The sequence below is a fragment of the Sceloporus occidentalis genome, unplaced genomic scaffold (assembly GCF_023333645.1).
Source record: "Sceloporus occidentalis isolate IW3139 unplaced genomic scaffold, rSceOcc1.0.p SCAF_1, whole genome shotgun sequence".
Taxonomy (NCBI): domain Eukaryota; kingdom Metazoa; phylum Chordata; class Lepidosauria; order Squamata; family Phrynosomatidae; genus Sceloporus; species Sceloporus occidentalis.
Window position 1 is genome coordinate 178,809,355 of NW_028316981.1, and position 26,867 is coordinate 178,836,221.

Here is a 26,867-nt window from a genome sequence, read left to right on the forward strand (position 1 = left end):
ATTATAAAGATTTATCAGCAAAAGCTTTTTGATAAATGTTGCCCATAAACATTAGGTTGTACAGTTCTTCATCCCTCAACAACACTATCCTTGGAGTGACAGGCTTTTAACACGGCACTCCCTCTCGAAATATCCAGACAACTTTCCTAATTTGTTTTTAATAGCAGCTACAGTTAGAGTATGACTCTGGAGACCAGGGTTTGAATCCCCAGTCAGCCACGGAAACCCACTGGGTGATTTTGGGCAAGTCACACTCTCTCAGCCTGAAAGGATTACAATGGCAAACCCCCCTCTGAACAAAGCCTGCCAAGAAACCCCTATGATAGGTTCGCCTTATAGTTGCCATAAGACAGAAATGATTCGCTTTTGTCCCTTTGTGTGTCTTCTCTTTCATAAAAGCTAGGTTTTACCATATTGACATCTCCACATTTATTATTGTTATAAACATTTCACAGATGAAAACTGGGACACAAATGGCCAAGCAATATCAGACTGTGGTCAAAATGGCAAAAGATATTGATGAGGAAGAACAGATAAGTTAGGAGCAGCTGCCGCAGTTTATTTTTGCCTTTGCCTTTTGGGGAGGGCAAGAGTTCATCTCTTCCTCTTCTCTCCCTCCTGCTAAATTCACTGAGTACAAACTACTTTTGCACTTGGAACTCAGTTTGCAGCAACTGAAGTAAATACCTTACACTGGTTTGAGAGAGCATAGTAGTTTCCCAGTGACACTAAAATGAATTATTCTTTCAAAATCCTTCCCACTCACACATAAACACACATCTGACCTCTCAATTCTACTTAAGCTGGGAGGCTCTGGAAAGTGTGGTTGGGATAGGACTGAGAGGTTGCCAGGGTCAGCTGATTTATAGGACAGATGGCATTTTGTTTCCTCACTCCATATGCCAGAATTGGTTGAGAGGTTCTTCTTAGCAGCTGCCAAGGGGAGAAAGCTTAATGTTAATGGCAGGGCTGATAAAAAGGACAAATAGGTGACAGGGAAGATTCAGTTGTGGAAAGGAAGCAAGAAAAGAGCTCAGAAAGTTAAGAAGCATGGCATACCCTCAACACTTCACAAATGAAATCTGGGACTTGTGTGGGTACGCAACATCAGAATGTGGTCAAGAAGGCAAAAGTTATTATTGCACAGGCTGAGTATCTCTTACCCAAACTGCTTGGGACAGAAGTATTTTGGGTCTTTTCAGATTCTGGAATATTTCTTGGAGATGGGACCCAAGTATAAAAATAAAAATGAAATTTGTTTATGTTTCATTTACCCCTTATACAGTCACCCCTCTGAATCCACGGATTTTTTTAATATTCAAAAAATATTAAATAAATATAATTAAATAAATATAAAACCTTGATTTTGCCATTTTATATAAGGAAGTCATTTTATTATGCCATTGTATTGAATGAGACTTGAGCATCCACGGATTTTGCTATCCATGAGGGGTCCTGAAACCAAATCCCAGCAGATAGCAAGGGCCCATATAATATTTTTAATAAATTTGTATACACTGAGCCATCAGAAAGCAAAAATGTCACTATCTGAGCCAACAATGTGGACTGTTTTGGATTTTTGGAGTGTTTGAGATTTCAGAATTGCTTCTGTAAACTGTGGTGGGTTACAGACCGCCAAAAAGCGGCAATCTGCTGCCGCCGTCAGTTGCAGCGTCCGGGAACCGCAGCAGCCAAACGGCACAGTTCCTGGATGCTGCAAAGAAGGAGTGTGAAAATCGCTCTCGCGGCGTCATTTCTGGGGTGCGACGTGTGGACGCAGCACGTCCACTACGTCAAGATGGCGGCGGCCGTGTACAACGGCCGCCGCCATTTCGTACGGACTCAGTCCGTACTAGGGTTAGGGGCATCTAGAAGAGACGCCCCTTTCTAACCCTAGTACGTGCTGAGCACATACTTTCCTGCCTGTTTGTAACGGGCCACTATTTCCTTTGCTGGATTGAGTGAGGATAGCCAGGTGAGGAGATGGTCAGGGTAAATAAGACAAGAAAATGTTGTTATCCCCCCCCCCCCCATTCCCTCTTACTGTTATTTAAAGGAACCAAAAATGTAATTCTAGACATACTATTTTATTATATTTCTGTTTCCATAGTATGCTTTTGCACCATCTTTTTTGCATCCAGTAATATCTAATCCAGTCCCTGCCAATACTCTCTATCTGATGAAGACGGTTACAAATGGTAGGCTTTGGGGTTCCAATGTCACACTTAGCTTTTTCTCTTCCCTCTTCTTTTTAACTTTCGGTTAGAAGAGTCCTGTGGAGATCATAAAAGTTATGTTCATTATTTGATGTCATTTTAGTTAATCCCTAATACAATGTGATACTACATTGCATCTTTTCTCAGCCTGGTGCTCTTCACTTGTGTGGGTCATGCTGGCTGGGGATGATGGGAGCTATAACTCATCATATCTAGAGGGCACTATGTTGGGGAAAGCTGCTTTCTGACTTTTAAATAATGGGTTCAAAGTCATCACCTGAATCAGATTCACAGACTTCCTTTTAATCAAATTTCAGTAGTCATCTGCCCCACACCAACCACATAAAGAGTGCAGTGGAGGGGAAGAGAGAATGGATCATACACACGCCACTGTTTGTGTTCCTGTCCCACCCAGGGCTACTATTTTCATTTCAATGGGAACAAATAATGTCAGTTTTGGTTTGGCCCCATGTCTTCATGAACACTGAAACAAATGTATAGGCAGGGCCGGCTCGTCCATATAGGCGAACTAGGCAGCTGCCTAGGGTGCCAAACTTCAGGGGGCGCCAGAGAGAGAGAGAGAGAGAGAGAGAGAGAGAGAGTGGATTTAGCCTGAGAATCATAGAATCAGGCAAGCAGAGCAGCCAGCAGCACTGCAAGCCTCAGAGTGGCAGGAAGAGAGAGCTGCTTGCTGAGGCTGAAAGGGGGGAAGAAGTTTGCTGCGCTCTGCAATTCCTGGACTGCATCCACACTGGAGAATTAACCTGGTTTGGCACTGCTTTAACTCTTTCTGGCTCAAGGCTATGGAATTCTGGGAGTTGGAGTTTGTTGTGGAGTCCAGAGCGCCTCCCTTCTCCTTCCTTCCTTCCTTCCTTCCCTCCTTCCCTCCTTCCCTCTATTTTCTTTCCTTCTCCCTTCTTTCCTTCCTCCTCTCCTTTTCCTTCCTTCCTTCCTTCCCTCACTCTTCCTTTCCTCCTGTCCCTCCCTCCCTCCCCCCATTCCTTCTTGCCTTCCTTCTTTTCTATCTTCCCCCTTCCTTCTCCCTTCCTTCCTCCCTCCCTTCCCTCCCTCTTTCTTTCCTCCTGTCCCTCCCTCCCTCCCTTCTTTCCTACATTTGCCCTTTCTTCCCTCTTCCTTTCTTCCTTCCTTCCCTCCCTTCTTCTTCTCGTCCTTCCTTCCTTCCTCTCTCTCTTGCCAAGAGAGAGACTTGTTCAGGGGAGGCTTGCCATGGCCTTCCTCTGAGGCTGAGAGAGTGTGACTCCCCCAAAGCCACCCAGTGGGTTTTCCATGGCCCCATTTCTCCCCCCACCATCTTTTTCTCCTTCCCAGAATTTGGCCCTATTCCTTCCCTATCCACCCACTTTTGCCTCCCTTTCCACTCACTCACCCTTTTCTCTGATTCCTAGATCCACTTTGTGTTGTTGTTGTTTGTTGCTGTGTGTCCTCAAGTCCTTTCTGCCTCCTGGCCACCCTCTCATGGGTTTCCTTGGCAAGGTTTGTTCAGAGAGGGCTCGCCATGGCCTTCCTCTGAGGCTGAGAGAGTGTGATTCCCCCAAAGTCACCCTGTGGGTTTCCATGGCTGAGCTGGGATTTGAACCCAGAGTCATAGTCCAGTGCTCCAACAACTAGTCCACACTGGCTCCAACAATACACTTGAAAAGCTTGGTGTTCTTCCCAAATGTCTTCACCGCAAAGGAAGGCACCACAAAATGGAAGACATTCAAGAAAAAGGGAGGACAGGACTCAAGAAAAGCTCCAAACACTCCTAGAAATGTAAATGCATGCTTCTTAGCCATGCTCAAAATGGAATACCTCCTGGACAGAAGGTTGGAATGGAGGACATGTCCTGGAAGAGGAAGAGATCTGCCCTCCCCTGAGGCAAACCTGTCATGAGGTTTTCTTGGCAATATGAGTTCAGAGAAGCTTTGCCATGGCCTTCCTCTGAGGCTGAGAGATGTGGCTTGCCCACTCTTGGTGGTGTTATTATTATTATTATTATAGTTTATTTTTAAAGTGCTGTAAATAGTGTGCCTACTATTTGTATTTTCTTTCTTGCCCTGGAGCCATTCCCATCCTTGTTTCATAGGCTGCATCTACACTGCAGAAATAATGCAATTTGATACCACTTTAACTGCCCTGACTCCATGCTATGGAATCCTGGGGTTTGGATTTTTGGAGGAGAATTCGCCTTCTCAGTCAGAGAGCAGTGGAGCCACAACAAACTACAAATCCCAGGGCTCCATAGCATGGAACCCGCAGGATGACCAGATGTCCTCTTTTTCCGGGATATATCTTACATTTCAGTCTTCTGTCCAGGAGGAATTCCAAAAATGTCCTCCCTTTTGAGCATCACTAAGAAGCATGAATTTATATTTATATGAGAGGCTTCTGCTTTTACTTGGTCATGTCCTCCATTTTACTTGAAAGTCTTACATTTTGCAGTGCCTTGTCCTCCTTTGCAGTTAGGACAGCTGGTCACCATGGAAGCCAAGGGCAGCTAAAGTGGTGTCAAACTGCATTAATTCTGCAGTGTGGCAGCAGCCCTGGTCCTCTCACCTGGTGACCCTACTGGTTTTCTTCTCTTTCTTTTGACACCCTTTTCTGCCCCGGGTGAAGATTTTTAGTTTTTAGGGGTCATAGATGGACCACCACTACCCCACAAATTCCTGGGGATGAGATCCAGATTTTTCCACATCATTAGAATGAATAATGCTTCCAGCTTGCAAAAGGGATATGTGTGCATTAGTCTCCATTCCAAATGTCACAAAAGTCTTTAACCTGTAAAGACCTAATTGGCTTTTTGACTAATTCTCAATACTGTGACGACAGATTGGAACCTAAGTTTTATGTCATGTTTTGCTTTAACAAATGAAACAATGGAGATCAAGGGGTGAAAATAATTATGAGGGGCGACAGGGGTGCCAAAATATTTCTCGCCTGGGGTGGCAAAATACCTAGAGCCGGCCCTGTGTATAGGGATAGTAAAACGTTTTAACAAATAGCAGAAATGAAATTTAATTGTTCCTCAGCCTCTGTTGCAAACAGTATGCATGTTAAAAGAGCATGTTTGATCACTCCCCCCCCCCCCCCGCTATTTAAGTGGAGGGAGCTAACATGGTTTTTAGCGGTTTGAGTGTTGGACTAAGACACTGGGAGACTAGGATTTAAATCCTTGCTTGGCCATGGAAATCCACTGGGTGACTTTGGCAAGTCACACTCTCTCAGCCTCAGAGAAAGGCAAGGACAACTCCCTCCCCCCAAACAAATTCTGCCCAGAAAAACCCATGATAGATTTGCTATAGGGTCACTGTAAGTCAGAAATGACTTGAAGGCACACAACAACAACAACATGTCCTCCAACTGTCCCAGTTTGGCAAGGACAGACTCAATTCATGTTCTGTCAACCCACTTTTCCATCTGCTATTAAAAACGCCCCAGTTTCTCTCTCCTCCTCTCACTTTCCCCCTTTTTCCTCAGCTTACCTCAATTGCTGCAAACTGACTTCAAAGTGCCAAAGTAGTTCCAATTCACTTAACTCAGCAGGAGAGAGAGGAATCTTGCTCTTCCTCGGAAGCTGAGGCAAAAGCAAACTGCGCCAGCCTCTTCTAGTTTATATATTTTACTTATTTATAACTTTGCATGAGTCCCAGTTTTCATCAGTAAAATTTTAGAGTGTAATGTGCTTGAGCAACATTTTTCACTATTATTGTGTGGGGTTAAGAATCCCTCTTTGACCATCTGCTTTACTCCTGCACTCTGAAAAGACCCAAAGCGGTGTGCATTCAGCAGTTCCTGTGTTTTTATAGTATTGAATTTTACACACACACAATTCTGTGAACACAGCAGGGGATGTCAAAGGTGTTGAGGGATAACTAGTCTGTATTAAGTGAACCTGAGTTGCACCCAACCACTGGTAATGTGCGGGTGATCGGGAATATGGACCTCTTGGAAAACCACCACGAAGTCTAGGGGAAACAGAATGGTTTCTCTACTCCACTTCCACACTGTTTGTGAGAGTTCAGAGATGGGTTCCAAAATTCATGGGAGTTGCAGGACATCCTGAAGGGAACCACTTGATCAGCAACAACAGCAGCAGCAACAACAATAATAATTTTTATTTATATTTCCCGCTTCTCTCTGCAGATTGAGGTGGGATTACATCAATAAAAGTACAATACCATATAAAAATACAATCAATAAAATAATGACATTACTATTAATTCAATTAAATGGCTAAATTATCATCTAAAATGCATACACTCATAATCAGAAGTGGAGTCTTTTCTTAAGATCTCCTTTAAAAGATCAGGTGGATAGGCCCCCGGAAGAGCTCTGTCCTAAGTGCCTTCTTAAAGACATCTAATGTGGTAATGAGATGGATCTCTTCCGGAAAGCTATTCCACAATCTGGGGGCCACAGCAGTGAACACTCTATGGGAAGTTGTTATTAACCTGGTCTTTGGATACTCTAATAAATTCTTCCCAGATGTTCTGAGTGTGCGGGGTGGATTGTGTAGGGAGAGGCGTTCCCTCAAGTAACTCAGGCCTGAGCCATGTAAGGCTTTAAAAGTAATAATCAACACTTTGTACTGCGCCTGGAAGCTAATCAGCAGCCAGTGTAGAAATTTCAACACAGGTGTTATGTGGTCCAATCTAGGTGTTCCAGTGACCAGTCTAGCTGCCGTATTTTGAACCAGCTGAAGCTTCCGAACTTGGTACAGAGGTAGCACCATGTAGAGTGCATTACAGAAATCAAGGCAAGAGATTACCAATGCATGTACCACTGCTTCAAGGTCCTTTTGGTCCAGGTAGGGGCGCAGTTGTCGTGTCAACCGAAGTTGATACCAGGCACCCCTGGCCATTGCATCCACTTGAGATGATAACTGTAGAGATGGATCCAGGAGTACTCCCAAGCTGCGAATTTCATCCTTTAGAGGAAGTGTGACCCTGTCCAGGACTGGTTGACAAAACTCCATCCCTGGATTTGGGGAACCTATCACGAGTACCTCCGTTTTCTCTTGATTCAGCTTGAGTTTGTTTTCCCTCATCCAGCCCATTACCGACTCAAGGCAGACATCCAGAGAAGAAATGCCATCCTTAGTCACTGCAGCAGTCGGAGACATAGAGAAATAGATTTAGGTGTCATCAGCGTACTGATAACACCGTGCCCCATGTCTCCGGATGATCTCTCCCAGTGGCTTCGTGTAAATGTTAAACAGCATCAGGGACAGAATAGCGCCCTGAGGTGTGGGAGATCCAAGCAAATGAAAACACATCAGTTTTTGTTGTTGTTGTTGTATGCCTTCAAGTTATTTCCACCTTATAGGGAAACTAAGGCTAGCTTGGCACAGTGATTTGAGAGTTGGGCTGTGTCTTTGGAGACCAAGGTTTGATTCCCAACTTGGCCATGAAACACACTGGGTGACCTTGGGCAAGTCACATGGGACTTTACCACCCTGGCAAAAAAGAAGGGAGCATAGTGGGATGCTCCCTTCAATATCGTGCAACAACGCAAAGATTATCACACAATGTTGCGCAATATCACGATTATCCTGCGATTTATCCCATGAATAAAGAAGAATTCTAGCACCACTTTTTATGCACGGGATTTTCCTCTCAATGATAGGGGACGGCCATGGCAAACCTCCTGTGAACAACTCTTGCCGAGAAAACTCCATGATAGGTTTGCCTTAGGGTCACTTGAAGGCCCACAGAAACAACAACAAGGCAAACCTATCATGGGGCTTTCTAGGTCTGAGAGTGTATGATTTGCTTGAGGTCACCCAGTGTGTTTCCATGATTGGAGAACCGAACCCTGATCTCCAGAGTCCTAGTCCTATGCTCAAACCACTGTCTCAGCCTCACACACATTCCACCACACCGAGGCAGCCACACTCTCCTCCTCGCTCACAGACGTGCAATGCTGAGCAGACACAGCCTGGCATGCTCCCTCTCCCCGCCCCATCTGTTCCTGACTGGAGCTACTGCTCATTTTGCTAAAACCCCTCTAATCCCCATCACTAATCGCTTTAATGGGGCTTCTCACAGACCTAGCGAGGGCGGGAAACAGAGAGATGCTGTGGAAAGGGAAATGGGACAGTTTGGTTCTGCTTTCCTACAGATCTTTCCCTACAAGGGAGGGAGTGGTGGGGATTCCTTCCTTTCTAGGCCAAGGAGGAAGGAGTGGGGTCCAGGGTTTACTCTAGGAACTTAAGCCCAGGGACCTTGAGATCCCAATCAAGAATTCAAAAAGAGTCAGAAGATGAAGCTGGGAAAGAGCCAGGACAACTAGCCCCATCCCATTGGATTTCCACCCCTCTGGCTTCAGTATCCTCTCTTGCCTCCTGTCAGTGGAAATTCCTTGACCTGTCTCCCACCGAATCCCCAAAATGACAGGGCTGGTGTAAAGCAACCTTTTCATCTCTACCTTCCATTTTTTGCCCAGCCGTATTTTGGTAGTGCTGTTCAGTGAACAAACACAACAGTATGAAATTTGCTAGGTGAGAAAGCCATCATGTTGTAACTGTTTGAGCATTGGACTAGGACTCTGGAGACCAGAGTTCAAATCCCTGCTTGGCCTTGGAAACCTATTGGATGATCTTTCACAAGATATACTCTCTGAGCCTCAGAAAGCAAAGGTAAATCCCCTCTGAACAAAGCAGGCCAAGAAAACCCTTTGATAGGGTCGCCTTAGAGTCACCATAATGCAGAAATGACTTGAAGGCACCCAAAAATAAGGTGAGAAAGGTTGATCCTTGTCCATAGAGTTTCACTGCTAAGCGCGGCTTTGATTACCCATCTCTCTCAACCAGTGATGATTCAATCTACTTCTACCAAAATAACCCCACAACTTTTCTGACTTTTTCATGCCTTCTCAAACCTACTGGGCTTAACACAGAGACTCTCAGGCTGCTTCCCCAGAGAGCTCAGGAAACTATTTTTATTTTATTTTATTTTATTTATTGGGCAAAAACTCTCAGCATCCCACAGCCAGCATAGCCAGTTCCCATGCTGCCTGGGGGATTCTGGCAGTTGTAGACCAAAAAAGCAAATTTTCTAAGCGTTCCTTCCACACTAGGGCATTTTTTAGTGCTATTGTGTCCTTGCTTTTCTACAATCAGCTGGAAGGGAAATTAAAATGGTAGCTGCAGAGGGCTCTCAAAATATACTAGAGAGAGAGAGAGAGATTGTTGCCTTCCCTATTAGCTTCCATGCTGATAAAGGAGTTCACATCATTGGACTCCATGTGTGCATGCCAAGACATGGCCAATAACCACTGCTTGGAATGCTGTTGATGAATTAGGATGCAACATGCAACTCCCTTTTCGGTTCACTGCAGAGGACATAATTCTGTTCCAACCAAATTCCTCCCCAAAATTCACATTTAAGCAGCAGATGCCCCCCCCCCTCCAAAATGGTCATATTCATGTTTCCTTACAGTGGGAGGATCAGTAGGGATGTGTGCATCTATTTTCCTCTAGATCGACATGTTGCAAGAAATTGTGAGGACCTCCTAAGGACCCCCAGAAGTGTGGATGCTTCCAAAGATTCTTCTCACCCCACCAGGGGCACATGCACTACATTCTTATATCAGTTTCACACCATTTTAATTATCATGTCCTCCTGCCTAAGGAATTCTGGGAACTATAGCTTGCTGAGATACTTAGAAGGCATGTTGTGAAGAGAGGGACTAGAGATGACAGTTTAATTCTTACAGCATAGACAGGCACTTGTAGAACCAGGGTGATGTAGTGGTTTAAATGTTGGACTAAAACTATGAGAGAGCAGGGTTCAAGTCACTGCTCAACAATGGATATCACTCGATGTTCTTGGGCAAGTCATACTCTCTCAGCCTCAGAGGAAGGCAGTGGCACAAACCCTATGCCAAGCAAACCCTGTGATATGGTTACTTATCAGTCAGAGTTGACTTCAAGGTGCATAATAATAAAAAGAATGAAGTGCTATAATTTTCCTAGACACGTTACCATTTCAAGTCTTAAGGAGAAAGCTGCCTGTCTAAAAGAACAACAGCATGTTGTAAATATGTCAAAATATGTTGTAAATGTATAGAAAACTAACATATCAGGAAGAAATAGACAGCTTAGCCTTAGCCTTTCCCCCTGGCATGCTATTTTTCCATAAGCAAGGAGGTCTTCTCTCCCCTGCCACTGGAGAGCATTCAACATGCAAATCTCCTAAAGTGGGACAACAGTACCACTTGACTCTAATGAACTGATAAATTGCAAATCACTAAGTTTACTAGGAGAATGCAGAGGAATACAGACTGACTAAGAGAGGATTTTTCATGTATTTTGCAGACTCCAGACTTGAGGTGGAGCAAAGCGTAGCATCTTATGATGTGCCTTATCCTTTGGCATTAGACCTTGATCAGAGCTTGGGGAAGTTACTTTGACAACAACTGGCAGAACTTCTCCCCTAGCTATTTTGCCAAAAAAATAAAAATAATTCCCAGGCTCCAACCTTAGTGGATATACCTGGTTGTGGGATGACAGTACCCATAGAGTGTAAAACAGTTGGATCTAGCCATCTTCTTCATTTCCCATCAGGCCTCAGAATGATTTTAGGTCTCCATGAAAGGTATTGTGGAAGTTAAAAGCCCAGCTACATCTACCTACCTGTCACTATTCAGAGTGTTGGAGCTTCCTGTCCTTAAATGAAGGGGAGCCCACAAGGCAAGGCATCAATGGTGAGGGGGCAGGGGGAAGTGTGTGCTCCAGGAAAGAAGTGATGACGCCAACTTAGTGAAGAAGAAATCTATGGCTTATGTCTTTGCACTGACATGCACAGAGTGCATAAATCATGTCATGGGTTTTTCATTCAGGAGTGAAGCCCCAAGTATGGCCCACTGACAAAGCACTAAGAAACTACGTCCAATGCAGGGATTAGCAACTATGGCTCTTCAAATACTGTGTGTCTGACTGTAACTAATATCATCCCTCACCATTAGCTATGCTGGCTAGGACTGCTGGGAATTGTGAACCAAAAAGAAAAAGTCTGGAGAGTTACAGCTATATAAGTTACCAATTCATGGCAACCAAAAGGTGATCCTATCATAGGGTTTTCATGGCAAATTTCTTCAGAAGAGGATTGCCATTGCTATCCTCTGAGGTTGAGAGAGTGTGACTTGCCCAAGGTCACCCAGTGGGTTTCGCGGCTCAGCAGGGATTCAAACTGGTCTCCAGAGTCATTGTCCAACACCCAAACCACTACACCACACTATACCCAACAAGACAGGTTGCATTTTTTAAAAAGCTCTATTTTTAGGGGCAGAAATGGAATTGGAACGGAAACTCTTTGCAGCTTAGCGAAGGAGGAAAATCTTCAGCATGCAAAAAGTATTGCTAAACAGAACAATAGAAGTATATTACAACATGACTATCACAGAATGATCTCCACAATACAAAGAGCTGGCCTGATCCTTGTTTAATGGTAATTTCAGTGCCTGGTAAGGACTTATTTAAACATCATTGTAAGCCTTTTAAAGTTTGTAATTTTAACTTTTAATCCGCCCAAATCTGTTATTATCTGTTACATTTTGAAGGGTCATTTTACGGTTATTGCATAATATATTTTTATGCTTTTGTTATGGTCCAAGAACATTGTTACTGGCTGGCCTATATAGATGCCACAAAAGCAATAGATAAATATAGCTTCATTCCTTGAGCAAATTCACACAGAGAAATATACCATACTTCCTGTAGTTGCAAATGCATCAGGATTAAAAAAAAAAACACAACTCTCTTTTATATTAAAGCTCCACTGACTTCCAAGGGACTTACTAGCAAGTAGAAGCATATCGGATTTCCATTTCAGACTTATTCTTAGCAGGAATGCCCCACCGAAAGGGATCTTGCACATGCTTATCCCCATGGACAAAAACCTAATCACAACAGCAGATCACATCCGCACTGTAGAAATAATCCAATTTGATGCCACTTTGACACCACTTTAACTGTGATGGCTCAGTGCTATGGAATTCTGGAAACTATAATTTATTGAGGCACCAGATACCACAACAAATTACAGTCCCCAGAATTCCATAGCATGGAGTCATGGCAGTTAAAGTGGTGTCAAACTGAATTAATTCTGCAGTAAAAATGCAGCCCTTGAGAACAAAAGAAAGAATGGAGAATGTGAAGTATGGATGCTGTCACACTGCAGAATTAATGCAGTTTGCCACTTCTAATGTCAGATGTATGAAGATGCCAGCCACAGATGCTGGCGAAACATCGGGAATAAACTCTTCTAGAACATGGCCACATAGCCCGAAAAACCCACAAAAAACTATAGACTTGTGTCCATGTATTATCTTGTCGCGTTTGCCCAATGCAGAGTGTAGAGGGGCATTCCTGGCACAGGACGGTATATATCACGGTGGAGGGAAAACAAGTATATGTACCTCTGATGTTGAGGGTGATGTTACTGACTCTGTGTAATGTTGTTCCCAGTAGATATGGGGACAGACAGGGACGTAGCCAGGATCTTAGGAAGCGGGGGGGGGGGGGGTCCAGACTAAGTGCCACCATTATAATGGGGCTTGGGCACGGTGGCACAGCAGCATGCACCATTCATTTTTCTAATGGAAGGGGGGGGTCCGGACCCCAAGAACCCCCCCCCCTTGGCTATGTCCCTGGGACAGAGTAGGCATCTGGATTTGTGGTGGAACCTTGTCTCTATCTTACCCTCCATGTTATATATCCTCTTGTAAGTGAGTAGTTGTTTAAGATTTGAAGGCTGTGTGTAAACTAATAAAGCCCTGCCTCCCAGAGCTTGTGAGAAAGCTGTGTTATTCTCCAGAATTGGTTGCAGCCCATTAAAGATGTGTTTGAATGGTCTCAGATGAGAGACTATAGGTGACATGGGTGTTCTGTCATTTTGTGGTTTTGATCTGTTTTGGGTTTTCATGGCAAATTTGTAGATGGTTCTGGTGGTCCAGAGATAGCTATTGCAGATGGATTAAAAGGATAGAGAAGGGGAAATTTTGTGAGACCTAAAGAGGCCTGATGGAAGTCCTATAGTGTAGCTAAGTAGGATAATACACCAGTATGGACCCTGGAACAGGGAGAATGGGGAAGTTGGAAGCCTTCCCCAAGACTGGGCTTGGAAGTGTCTGAGCCCTCCATCCCCAAAAGGAATCTAGCAAAATTGGACCACCAAACCTCCCATGTAGTTCCTCAGGAATGATCAGTAGCTAAGAAATATTAAGACAGCTATCATTGGAAGTAAGCTACACTGAACATATGGAGGGCATTTCTTTGTACAAATTTTTGCTTATCACAGCCTTTATATTTGAGATAGTTTCAGTGATAATGCATTGGAAAAATAATTTGCCTTTCCCCCTGAAAGTAAGCAAGATTAATAGCAACCCACCTGCCAAAGCTGACCCTCCTACCTTAAAAACAGGTCTGGGATCCCTGTACACTACCCTCTAACTCATCATTTACTTTCCATCCCAGATACCGCAAATCAGCTATGCTTCCACTGCTCCTGAGCTCAGTGATAGCAACCGCTATGATTACTTCTCCCGAGTGGTGCCTCCCGACTCCTACCAGGCCCAGACTATGGTGGACATTGTCAAAGCACTGGGCTGGAATTATGTCTCCACGCTGGCTTCTGAGGGGAACTACGGAGAAAGTGGTGTTGATGCTTTTTTGCAGATCTCCCGCGAGGCTGGTGAGAATTGGCAGGGTTGGTGGGTACATGGGTTTGGCTGGCAGTATGGGGGCTGCTTGCAGTCACTCAGGGAACTCTTGCAGAGATGAGGTATTCTTTTTTTGCAACTTGCAAGTGCAGAGAAGGGTCAGTAGAGGGACATCTTGTGAAGCCTGTATTCCAAGTTCTACAGCACCCTATCTGATCTGAGTGTGATATTTTGGAGCATGTGTGCCTTGAATTATTGTAGCTGAAGTAAGGTGAACACTCTCTTTGGTAGAAACACCATAGAGCATAGGGGTTAAGGCAGCAAAACATAGGTTTCTCATGTAGCCAGATAAGAAGTAGGCCCTGTATCTGCTCTTCAGCTGACGAGAAGTAGCTCCAGTTAGCCAGAGACTGACCTTGCACAGGGGAATTAGGAGAGGCAGTCATGAGGCTGTGTTCTCCAGGATTAAATCTTGGCTAGTGCCATAACAACAGCCTACTTTGAGCTAGGACTCAAAGGAACTGGGGCAACCTGTGGAGTGAGACAGAGAGCTTCAGATCTTCAACATTACCAGCAGGCAAGTCCAGTGCAGAATTTGGGATCCAATACCAAGCCAAAACCTGGGAACCAGGAGCTTGGAGACTGATAAAAAATGACCCTCTGGACCATCCCCACTCCTGAGCCTGCTTCCTCTGAGAAACTGAGCCCCAACCACACATGAGCCTCCTAATACAGTATCTCAATGCCCATGTGCCAGCTAGAAGCACACCAACCAACAAGTGATGCTTGGCTCAAGCCTATGGACTGTCCCATCTATGTGGACCTTTGCTTTCAGAGAAGTGGAGACAAATAAGAGTATGCTCAGAGCTTGAGCTCCTTGTGATTGGTCAGAGGTATTTGGAGCTTTATATTTGATCATTTGTTGTATCTGCTTCTCATGTACCCATGGATTTTATTTATTTTTTATTATAATGTCTTTTTAAAATGTTTTTATCTTGTAAGCTGCCTTGTGTACCTTTCTGGGAGAAAGGCAGCATAGAAATGAATTGAAATGAAATACATAATGGAAGGAATCTGGGTTCCACACTAGTTTCTGAGAATCTCCCCTATCTTCCTTCATTAACATATCAAAAATAAGCTCCAGTAGTTTTCAAAGTTTCTGCCTTCCTACCTTTTCAGCTTAATGGGTTGCAACCAGATCTCACTTCCATGCATAAATTTCTAGGCTGTAAACCAGAGCTCACTTCCAACAGCTTCCTCAGTTTTAATCAGCTTCATATGTCTGGTCAGTGAACAGAGGTAACAGTGGCTGACTGTATGAACCCACTAGGCTTTAAACACAACTTTACAGGAACTAAGTCAAGTCAAATTTTATCTGCATCAAGCCAATGATCATTGTACCTTTAATGGGTACACAACATAGCCAAAAACACGACCAACATAAATGCACACAAATGCTGAAACTAAGGCAATCATATATCAAAACTATATCTCTGGGGTATTAGAAAGCATATAAAATCACTGAGTTCATTTTAAAGTAAAACTGTAAACTAAGGCTTTGTTTGTAGCCCTATTTTAATACCAATTGCTGAACATTTTGTGGTTTTTAGCATGACCACAGAATCACAATCCTCAAGGAGGAAACTCACGTAATGATCAACTCCTGGTTGTAGTCTTTGTATGAGCTATCCAGGGTGCTGAACCCTAAAAATATATTCATCATTTGTATGGCTCCTCTAAAAGTTCACTCTCAAACCCAGAATGGATTCCTCACTCTAATGACATGGGAGCCACAAGCAGAAGAGCTTTTTGGCCTGAAGGTGAGCTCCTAATGCCACATCAGACCCATGAGTCAAAGGTATACTATCCTTGTTTTAGATAATGTTATTCAGACTGATATGAAATCCTTCAAAGCCTTGTAGAAGATTCTGAAGGCATCCTCCAAGGTCCACAGAACAACAGTCAGGCCTGTCGGACCTCCTATGAACACAAGTGCAGACCCAGAGCTTGTGAACATTACTTATTTGGACTTTAACTCCCAGAATCCCCTAGCCAAAACAGCCACTGGCCACACTGGGTGGGGGATTCTGAAAGTTGAAGACCAAAAAAACTTTGCCAAGCTGTGGCCAGACTATATGTATCTAGACCAGTGTTCCTCAAACTGTGCTCTTTAAGGAATTTTGGACTTCAGCTCCCAGAATCCCAGACTATTGGCCAACATGGCTGAGGGTTCTGGGAGCTGAAATCCAAAATCTCTTAAAGGGTACAGTTTGGGGAACACCTATGTAGACCAATAACTGCTTTCCTAACAAGCAGCAGCTCTTTATTTTCTGCTGCTAAAGCAGGGTTGGGAATCATGGGACCCTCAAAATGGTATTGGGCTGAAACTCTTATTGGCCCTAGTCAGCACAGACAATGCTGAGGACTGCTGGGAGTTACAGTCCAGTAATATCTGGAGGGGCACAGAATTCACCCCTGTCCTGTTAAAAAAAAAGATGGGTGTTGGGGATTGAACCTGATACTTTCTATGCTCAAAAGAGGTGTTGAACCACCAGGATAGCTGTGTCCCCACCGCCATCACTTCCCAAAGCTCTGTTGCATCTCTCTCAGGTGGAGTCTGTATAGCCCAATCCATTAAGATCCCAAGGGAACCTAAACCAGGCGAGTTTGACAAACTGATCAAGAGGCTGATGGAGACACCCAATGCCCGTGGCATCATCATCTTTGCCAATGAGGATGACATCAAGTGAGTGTGCAGTACCCACCATATTCTCTCAGGAACAGGATTGAGCAAGAGAGATCCTAACTCTCCTTTCTCCCACAGACGGGTGCTGGAGGCAGCCCGCCTCGCCAACCTGACCGGGCAGTTCTTGTGGGTCGGTTCTGACAGTTGGGGGGCCAAGATCTCTCCCATTCTGAAGCAAGAGGAGGTGGCTGAAGGAGCTGTTACAATTTTACCCAAACGAGCTTCCATTGAAGGTAACAAGGGGCAGCAAGACCTCAGGAAGGCACTGAGGACAGCTGTGGCAGGGAAGAAAGAGTGTGTGCACATGTGTGTATGTATACCAGAGCTTGGAAAAAAATACTGTTTTGGACTGCAAACTCCCAGGCATCTACTATCAGCATGGCTACTGGGTCAAACTGGCTGGGGATTCTGGGACCTATAGTCCAAAAAGATCTATTTTGCACACCCCGGTGTATACCCTACTAGGCAGGAAGTTTCAAAAAACCTGAGCTGAACTGTGGTGCTCTTTGTTTGTTTATTTCTCCCTCAAGCTCATTTGCTGATAAGCTCAATTTAGGAAGAGACAATCCACGCTTAAACACCATTCTGTAATTGCTCTGGCTGCAGAAAAGAAAGGATGTTAAAAGGGTATTAAGTAGGAACTAATCCATTTTAAGGGGATCCTAGTCCATGAGTTAAATACACCTTAAGTGACATTTCATAGCTATGGCTAAAGTAAGTAGAAGGGAATATCCTCTCCGCACTTTTATTTCCACAGAGAATTTCCTACTTGCAGATCTCAATAAATCAAGCCAGAGCTGAAAGGGACAATTAAACAGAGATTGGTAAAAATGTTGGAAACACCACAGAAGAGAAAATCACAAAGTTAATTTCCTTCCATTGTCAAAGGTTTTGAATTTCATATTCTTATACCTGTCCAGTGGACTGACATTTGGAAATTTTGGTTAATTCTCCAGAAATAAATAGTGACAAAACCTTTGCCTATCTGTACTGACCAAATTCAATAGGTATGCCTTTTCCCACTTCGTAGAGGACCGTGTTATACCTGCCAACCACATATGTGTTATAGATAGATATAGATATAGATAGGAGCCCCTGAGAAAAAAAGAAATGGCAACACTAATTCAACACTAGGATGACAGAGATTCAAACCACGACTTTTCAAACAAGCCAGGATGGACTAATCTGTTTCTCTTAGTTTCTCCCACATCTGTTTTTTTCCCTTTTTATTCTCAAGATCTTTACATTCTTAACAAGTAGAAATCAGTGGATATTGGAAAATTTTGTGTGGTTAAAAAAAAAGACTCTACTGCAGCACTATGGCAAAGACCTTGGACTAACTCGTATTCACTCACTTGATCCTCTTCCTCTTCTCTCCCCAAGGTTTCGACCAGTATTTCACCACACGCTCCTTAGAGAACAATCGGCGCAATCTCTGGTTTGCAGAATACTGGGAGGAGGACTTCAAATGTAAACTGACTCGTCCAGGGATGCAACCTGAGGAAGCGGCACGGAAATGCACTGGTATGAATGCACTGGTATGGTACAACTGGGAGGCAGCGGCCAGGGCTGGAAGGGAGTAAAATGGAAGGTCAAAACAAGGAAGAAAGATATACAGACAACAGCCAGTGCCAGTCAGGTTCATTGTTGTAACCTCTTCCTCCCAAGCCTGGCAGGACTAAGCCTAATCCCTAGGCCAAGACTTGTCAATTTTAGGGGTCTAGAAGACGGTTTTCTCCCCAGAGACTCTCCAGGGTCATTGCTGATGACCAAAAATGTAATAGGTAAGGAACTGAAAGCATGTAGCCAAGCTTGTCTCCTCTTTGGTTGTGACCAAAAATGTGAAACGTACACCATACCCTCTAATGCTTCGCAGATGAAAACTAGGATACGAGTGGCCAAGTAATACCAGAATATGTCCAAGATGGCAAACATTATTAATGAAGAAGAACAGGCAAGCTAGCAGAAGCAGTAGCAGTTGGCTTTTGCTTGAGCCTCCTGGAAATGACAAGATTCTGTCCTCTCCCTCCCCAGTGAGTTAACTGAGTGCAAACTATATCGATACTTTGAATTCAGTTTGCAGCATTGAAGTAAGCTGAGGACAAAGGGAAGGGAAGTGGGAGAAACTGGGACATATTAAAAGCAACTGAAAAGTGGGATGGCACAGGATTAATTGGGACAAATCAGTCCCTGCCTAATCAGGACAGCTGGAGTGTTTTGAAATGGCAATGGCTGATTTTGAAAAATAGCTATCTTTTACATTAAACTGTTTACCAGGCCATGCAACCTATTTTAATGCTCTGCTACACATGGAGGTTTGCAAGAAAAGCAGTTCAGCCTTGGAAGGAGCACTAAAAGGATGGTTTGGGGAGCCTGAAAGAGGTGAGGGGCAAAAACACAGCCCCCAATGGTGCACTTTGCCCACTTCTGCATTATGTAGTGGGAAGCCAGAGAATTTATATATATGGCATTAGGAAATAATAGAGCTATCTATGCCAGGTTACCTTCACTGGACCTATTAAACTACCCTGCTCCTCTCAGTTTCAGCACCACCGCTGTTGAAATAAGAATCAGCTGCTTGTCTTTGGCTGGCTTTTGTAGACAGAATTGGGGTGGGGGATAGGGGAGTAGTCCTATCATGCTTATTGCTTCAGACAGCAAAATACTGTGGGCCAACCTCACTCCCCAGCTGTGTGTTAATCCCTGATTTGGGCGGGGGGGGGTGGTGGTGGTAGGAGAAAATGTTATCAGGGAGTTGCAAGGCCTGGGTTCATTTCACAGCTCCACAGGGAATGAAGGAGATTAGACTTCCATGTCTCTCCATTCTACAGGATCGTAGAAGGGAAAAAAGTCACTTGCATCTTTCCAGGCTTAGCTTTCTCCTGGAGCCCCCAAATTCACCCTCCTCCTTGCTGTGTTTGGCAGTGCCACTTATCCTTAATTGACCAAAGGCTTCCCTCAATTTGAAGTTTGGCCAGTGTGTTGCCTGACAAAATGATAGTGAATTTGCCTGAGCCGGCATCCAGCAGCTCTGAGATTGATCATTCAGGCTGGATCCTCTGTCCAAAATGTACACAGTTTTTATCCTTTAAAATATCCCTATGTCAGTAGCCAACAACAAAATTGTATTTGCCCTTCTGCTCACACATACCTATGCTAGCTATGCATAGTTTAAAAAGAGTGGAATAAGGTATGGCTTTTGTAAAACTTCCCTGCCTGCTTACCTGGAGGGAGTTCATACTCACCAGAGGTGACCCTCATATCAAAGGTGCCCCACTTGGCCACAGAAACCCATTGAGCAAGTTGTATTCTCTCAGCCCCAGAGAAAGGCGATGGCAAACTCTGAACAAATCTTGCTAAGAAAACCCCATGATAGCTTTACCTTAGGGTCACCATAAGTCAGAAACAACTTAAAGGCACACAACAACAACAACAACAACAACAACAACACTAGGATGAAGTTTCTATTTGATCTTGAAAATAATAACTCAAGAGTAGTGTAGTTACTTGTAGTGAGTTGTTCTTTTTTAAAAAAATTATTAGGAGAAATGTAAGGTGTGGGGAAAAGTTTTGTTACTGAGGCAAATGAACATCATTTTCTAGTTACTACAAAACAAGAATGAGAATTTTATGGCCCACAGGCTTCATGCAGCCCTTTAGAGGTTCCATACAGCCCCTGGCCTCCAAGGTCCATATTTTTATTTTCAGATGGCTTTAACACATATTTTCAGCTGAACATAAACTCTTATCAGGTGCATCTGGGCTCACAAATGCTTTCCACACCACCTCCAAAATAACAAAAAGTGACTGAAAGTAACTTCCAATCATGGGAAACATCACTTCCAGACGCCACCAAACCCTGTAGTGTAGCCTGCCAACAGTTAGGACATGTCAAAAATGTTCCTACCAGCCTGGGGTATATGCCCACCCTTGTTCTAAAGGTATTTTTTCGGGGATTTCAATAGGATTTTATGCAAAGTTTATGCCTTTCATATACATACCCTCAACTGTCACAACTGCCATTCCACTTTTTCAGCTGCTTTTAATATGTCCCAGTTTTTCTCTCCTCCTCCCACTGTTCCCTTTGTCTTCAGCTAACTTCAGTTGCTGGAAACTGAGATCAAAGTGCAAAAATAGTTTGCACTCAACTCAACAGAGCGGAGAGGAGGAGAGTGGCATCTTGCAAACTACTATTTAAGGTTACTGCAGCCTCTTGAGGGTTATTCCTCATTAGTAACTCTTCCTTTCTTGTGCACATTTTGATATTGCTTGGCTACAATGTGTCCCAGTTTTTATCTGTGAAATGTTGAAGGGAATGCATCCCCCCCATCACAAAAAAAAGTAATGAAAAATAATGAAAATGTAGGAAACATCACAACAAGTAGCACAATGAGAGCCTGGAACATTTCCTCCTTGAAACAACTGGCCACCCAAGGCACGATCACTATTATTGCATTACACATTCCCACATTAATGTTTATGTTTGCCTGCCTGCCTTCTTTCCTTTAGGAAACCTGGAAGAGCCCTGCAGAGTGCTCTGTAGAACTATAATTCTAGAGTGCCCTATTGCTTCTGTTCCTATAGCAAAATAAAACTGACATGATTAACATAACAGGTACTTTGGATCTATTATGTTAATCATCTGTTGTTGTTGTTGTTTTGCTAACCATAATCTTTTATTTTATTACAATCTGTAAATTGTAATAAATACATAAGTCTCCCTGATGATTTCCAAAATAGCATTAAATATGCATACACACACAAAATTACAAGGAAAACAACAATTATAAAAGCAATTCTTAACGGTAATGTTGAACACTGAAACAGCCAGCAAAATTAAAACAACAGTTGATGCTCCCCTGGGGATGGATCTACTCAGCCTGGGCATGGGCAATTCCTATTCTAAATACTTCTAAGTATCTAGGTACCAAGGGCCAAATGTCACCCTCTGAGCCAGAGCTTTAGACACAACAACAAACAAAATCACAAATGCAGGATTTACAAGTGGAGTGCTATATCATTTTTTTTCCTATGCAAAACTATTGAAAACTATGAGAGACTGCCTCACCTGCACTGGTTTTGACCCCACACCTCTTTCTCTCCTGCCCACTCTTCCATGCCAACACACAGGGGATGAGCGGATTGGACGAGATTCTACGTATGAACAGGAGGGAAAAGTGCAGTTTGTCATTGATGCTGTCTATGCCATGGCCCATGCCTTGCACAACATGCATCTGGATCTCTGTCCAGGCCACATTGGGGTGTGCGACAAGATGGATCCCATTCATGGCCGTACCTTGCTAAACTACATCCTTTCTGTCAATTTCAATGGTAAGACTAGCAGAGAGTTTCTTTGGCTGTGGAAGCATTGTGTTGCTTCACTCAGTATGAAATGCAAAGGGCAGTGGAAATGAAGGACGTTATCAGACAAGGGAAATTGGAAGTATAATCCAATGGAAATCTGAACGCAATCATGGGGTTTAACGTTATTGCGTGATAGACTACCACACGCAGTTTCGGGCAATGGCAAGCTATTTTCGGGCAATGGGAAGTCAGTTCGAACGCAATTCGAATTCATGTAAATTCGCTGAACTAGCAAATTCACGTGAATGCATTCTGGCCCCGCTTTCTTTTCATTCGAAATTAAGAAAAATTCCTCCTGTGTGATAAACTCCGAAGTAATCTATGGTAACATCCCAGACTAATGTTACACCTGAGACAGAGAAACATGTGGAACACAGCGGTACTCAACTCTCTGTTGTAGTTCAGGGGAGGGGCTCATAGTGGTTGTAAAGACTGTCCCAGATTCTTGTTTCAGAAGCCCACAACTGTTGGCCCCTAAGTGATGTTTGATTACTACTTTGACCATCCTTCACCATCAGTTTTGCTGGCTAGGGCTGATGGAAACCACAGTCCAATAGCAGCTAAACGGCTATAAGTTGCCCAGCCCTGCTGTGCCTCTCTAGGTTACTGGGGGGTGAGGGAGCCTGTAGTTGCATATCTGAATGCAAGAATACCCCAAATCTTGGCACCTACAAAACTAGCATGGGGCACAAGGGTAGTCTGATATTGTGCCCCTGGCAGGCTCATTTTGTTTGCAGATGAAGGTGTTTTTGTGACTGGGAACATTCAGAGATGGGTTTTCCCCACAGCTAGTATTGTCAGGTTTTTCAAGCAGCAATAAAGGACCGTTGAAATTCATGACATTCAGAGCTGGCAATCAGGAAGCAGCTATTAACAAGTTTGTATTCTGCTTAAATGCAAAATGAAAATATTGATTTCTGTTAACCTAGCCATGTATTTCTCTGTAAAAATATTGTCCACACTCATATATTACATGATGCACACATTTTAGTCTTTATAAAGGGTGCACACCCCCAAAATACATGAATTTTTGCAATTATGTGCAATCTATGTAAAAGGAAAACCTTTTGAACTCTCAAATAGCAGACACCCCTTATACTAATAGACACTTGCCGACCCGATAAGGGACAAGCCTTCTGGACCTCAAATAAGGGACATCCATTATAATAAGGGATACACCAGCTCTGCTGGACATGATCAAATGTTTGTCTAACTGAGCATCCTATGTTCCATACTGGATAACCAGATACTTTGTGAATTTCCCAGAAGAAGGCATAAGGGCAGTAGCCCTTTTCTGCTGGTGTTCCCACATAACTGGTGTTCTGGATCCTAGAAGTTGCCTGTGGCCCTTGTGATGGTAGCCACTGATAGCCTTATCCTCCATGGATCCCATTTGTAACTCTTCCCTTCCTACAGGCAGCGCTGGGACACCTGTAATGTTCAATGAAAATGGAGATGCACCTGGCCGCTATGACATTTTCCAGTATCAGCTGACAAACACCACGGTCCCTGGGTACAAGGCCATTGGGCAGTGGACAGAATACCTGCGCCTGAATGTGAGTGACAACGCATATGCTTAGAGGTTGATGTGGGGACCAGGAATGGGGTGGAATTTTGGCAAGAAGGCCTACCTGAGACCTCTCTCCCGCCATCTTGTTTGCTTTCAAACCATCAACTTCTAACATGTTTGAGTTCTCAGTAAAGGTTGCACCCTCCCCTTGGTGTATATGAGAATACTAAGGCATGAGGAAACCCTCTTGCCAAGACCTCTTTGTGCTTTGCACAAAGGTTTGGTAGACTGAAGTAATATCACACTACACTATTATAGCACTATTATTTCACTTTAACTGCTATGGTTGGCTCCTGTGAAGTCCTGGGATTTGCAGTTTAGGGAGGGACATTTAGAATTTTTAGCCAGAGAGCTCTTAGGCCTCACTAAACTACCAGAATTACCCCAGAATTACCCAGAATTACCCAGCAGTTACAGTGGAATAATAGTACTATAATAGCATATTATATGATATAGTGATATTACTTCAGCCTACCAAACCTTTATGCAATGCAGCTCCCTTTCAGCTAGAGGCAGTTGATGTACATGAGGTACTGTGGTGAATAGGAAGCTCATACAGAGCATGGGAAAGTTACTTTTTTTGGTCTATAATTCCTAGAGTTGCTCCCTATTGAAGGGATTCTACAACTTGTAGTGCATAAAAATAACTTTCCTGTTTATTTCATCTGAGCTGATGGAATAATAGCAGAGTAAACTATAATGACAAGGCAATGCCAACCTCCACTGAATGAATATTGCCCTGTGATAGATTCATCTTAGTATCACAATAAGTTGGAAATAACATGAAGGTACACAACAACAACAACTATAAAACTGAGACCTCCCATATTCATGGTGCCCAAAAGGCCAAACTACTGTTGGGTGACAAGTGTATTCATTCTTCCCCAGTGGACCTTAGCTGGCATGCTGCCTCTGGACGCAATTTCTTGATTACCATCAAAAGGGATTACTTTCCCAAAGTATTCTGACCTCATAGTCGCACTGTGACTATGCTTTACAACAAAGCTCCCAGGATTTTTTTCTATGTTAAATCGTTAAAATAGGGCTTCAAACACAACTGTAAGAAAAGAGGAGAGTGGGTCAATGGCAACAGCACAGATTGATAGCATTTAATATGTTTAACATTTTATCAAGGGAAACTTTGTCTGCCAAAATAAACAAAACTGCAAGCAAATAGAAGCCCCCTTTCCCTAAGCCCTCCATAGCTGTTGAACTAGGCGGGGACATGTTTACTGGGCACAACCCAGATAGAGGTCAACATGGGCAAAGATTATATAACATATTGATGGTTATTAACATTAATTATGTAAGATCCTTTTATGAGAGGCTTAACATGAAGACAGCTAGCTACGCAGGATGGTACTCTGCCACATTCCCTTTCATCTCTCAATGGAGCAAAATGCAATAAAAAGCACATATTTAAATAATGATGGAGGTTAAACCACAGACCCTGCTTGCTGGAAGATTCTGGGTGTTGTAGTTCAAAGGCTGGAATTGAGTCTCTCTTGTGAAGAATGTAGTAGTGGCTGCTAGGTCCCATGTTATAGTCTTTAATACAGGAGTGTAGGCCAAGAGCCCTATACAGCCTTCCAAGGGCTGTTTTGTGGTACCCAGGGCCCCGCAAAATGCTCTCTGGGAGCATGGGGGTATTTTTACACACCCCCTACCCCCCCCAAAAAAAAAAAAACAATTTATGCCAAGGAAAGGCCTTTTTTGGAAACAAGAAATGAACAGAATGTGATTACCACCCACTCCCTGCTGCTAAAAAATAAGCGTCTCCTATATCTAAAATGACCCAGGGAGGCGTGAAACATGTTTAATATCCCCCCACACTGCATAGAGTGTGGGAGCAAAAAAAGCGTTATTTGGGGTATGTGGGTCTCCAAATTCCCCTGGGAAGCTATTGTGGCCCCCTAGCCTTTCACAGTTTCCTACCCCTGTTGCAAAAGAACTATATAAGATGCTGGGCCCTGTCCCCGCAAAGGTTCAGCACCATGGGCTATTCCTTTGAGTTTCAGCCCCAAACGCAGAATTCTTTCACTGCCTTACTGATGTGGAAGCTAACAGCCACCACTAGAAAAATGTGACTGACTGTGATACAGTCAGCTGTACAACTGTCCCTACAACGTCACTCATGCACAAGAGATGACTTGTGTAGAGCTACAGCCAGCCACAAAGGCGGAAAAGAAAGGACATATAGGAGATGTGCCAGAGCTGGCATACTGCAGTGGATAAAGTTCATTTGGAAAGCACAAGGTAGCTCCAAATCAGCTTTAAAGGTTACTGAGTAACTTAGGCCCGGTACAGACTGGCACAAAGCGCTGTCCTGGGGCCAATTTTAGGGCTCAGAGAGCATAGCATCTGCACGCTCCCAAGCCCTACCATGCCATCCGGATGCCATCTTGGCTCACCCCCATCCACATGGTGGCCACCATGATGACATACGTGCAGCACAGCATCCAAAAGGTGCGGTGCTGCGTGGACGTCATCGTTGCACATGAGAGCAGCAATGGTGCCCTGTGCATGGCACAAAAAGAACCCGCCATGAGCGGGTTTTTTAATGCCTTCCAGAATCTATGCCATTTGGTTGGTGCTGCCTCCATGTGGGGCAAAAACAGGCGGATGCAGACCACCCTTTCAGGGCGGTCTGTACAGCCTCTTAGAACCAGTCACACTTCCAGCCTCATCTGCTTCCCAGGCATGTAATAAAGAATATCTGTCTGTCTGTCTGTCTGTCTGTCTGTCTGTCTGTCTGTCTGTCTGTCTGTCTCTGTGTGTGTCTGACTATCTATCTATCTATCTATCTATCTATCTATCTATCTATCTATGGTGTTTATATATCACTTACCAGCTAACAAAGGCTCCCAAACAGGGGGCTACAAATCTGAAAAATAAAAAGAAATTGTACCCACAGAACTGTAGCTTTTTTAGTACTACAAAGTTTTCTCCTCTGGATAGCTGCAGCAGTACTTTTCAAATGTTGTACCTTTAACACAAAGGTGGGAATTGAGCAGCACATGGACCACAGTTGACCTGCAAGAGACCTTTGTGCAGTCTCCTGGGGGCTGTGTCTTCAGAGGACTCCTGTGGGTGCAGTTTTCTGTTTAGTGTTATGCCACCCAGAACACACACACACACACACACTTTGTTTAGGCTGCAAATAGAATTATAAAACTCACAGGGGAGGTGGAAAATAAGGTGGCTGTCTCCTAGACTATCCTTACGCACCCACCCCTGATTTATGGCATATTTTAAGCAACAGTGATGCATGCCCTCTCTGGTAAGGACTACCTTTTGGAATCTGCCATGG

General features: G+C 43.8%; 1 protein-coding gene across 2 annotated transcripts in view; it reads left to right on the forward strand.

The window, feature by feature from the left end:
- LOC149322877 (metabotropic glutamate receptor 6-like) overlaps positions 1-26,867 on the forward strand; it is a 70,295-nt gene that overhangs the window by 28,896 nt on the left and 14,532 nt on the right. Inside the window, exons 1-7 of one of the 2 annotated variants that reach the window (XM_089484103.1) lie at positions 2,931-2,983; positions 13,693-13,909; positions 16,488-16,623; positions 16,702-16,856; positions 18,007-18,147; positions 21,754-21,954; positions 23,404-23,543. In XM_089484103.1, the coding sequence (XP_089340229.1) occupies positions 13,798-13,909; positions 16,488-16,623; positions 16,702-16,856; positions 18,007-18,147; positions 21,754-21,954; positions 23,404-23,543 (885 nt within the window). In that variant the 5' untranslated portion in view covers positions 2,931-2,983; positions 13,693-13,797. Of the gene's footprint in view, positions 1-2,930; positions 2,984-13,692; positions 13,910-16,487; positions 16,624-16,701; positions 16,857-18,006; positions 18,148-21,753; positions 21,955-23,403; positions 23,544-26,867 lie in introns of those variants that run through there. The other variant, XM_089484093.1, reaches the window with a different exon arrangement.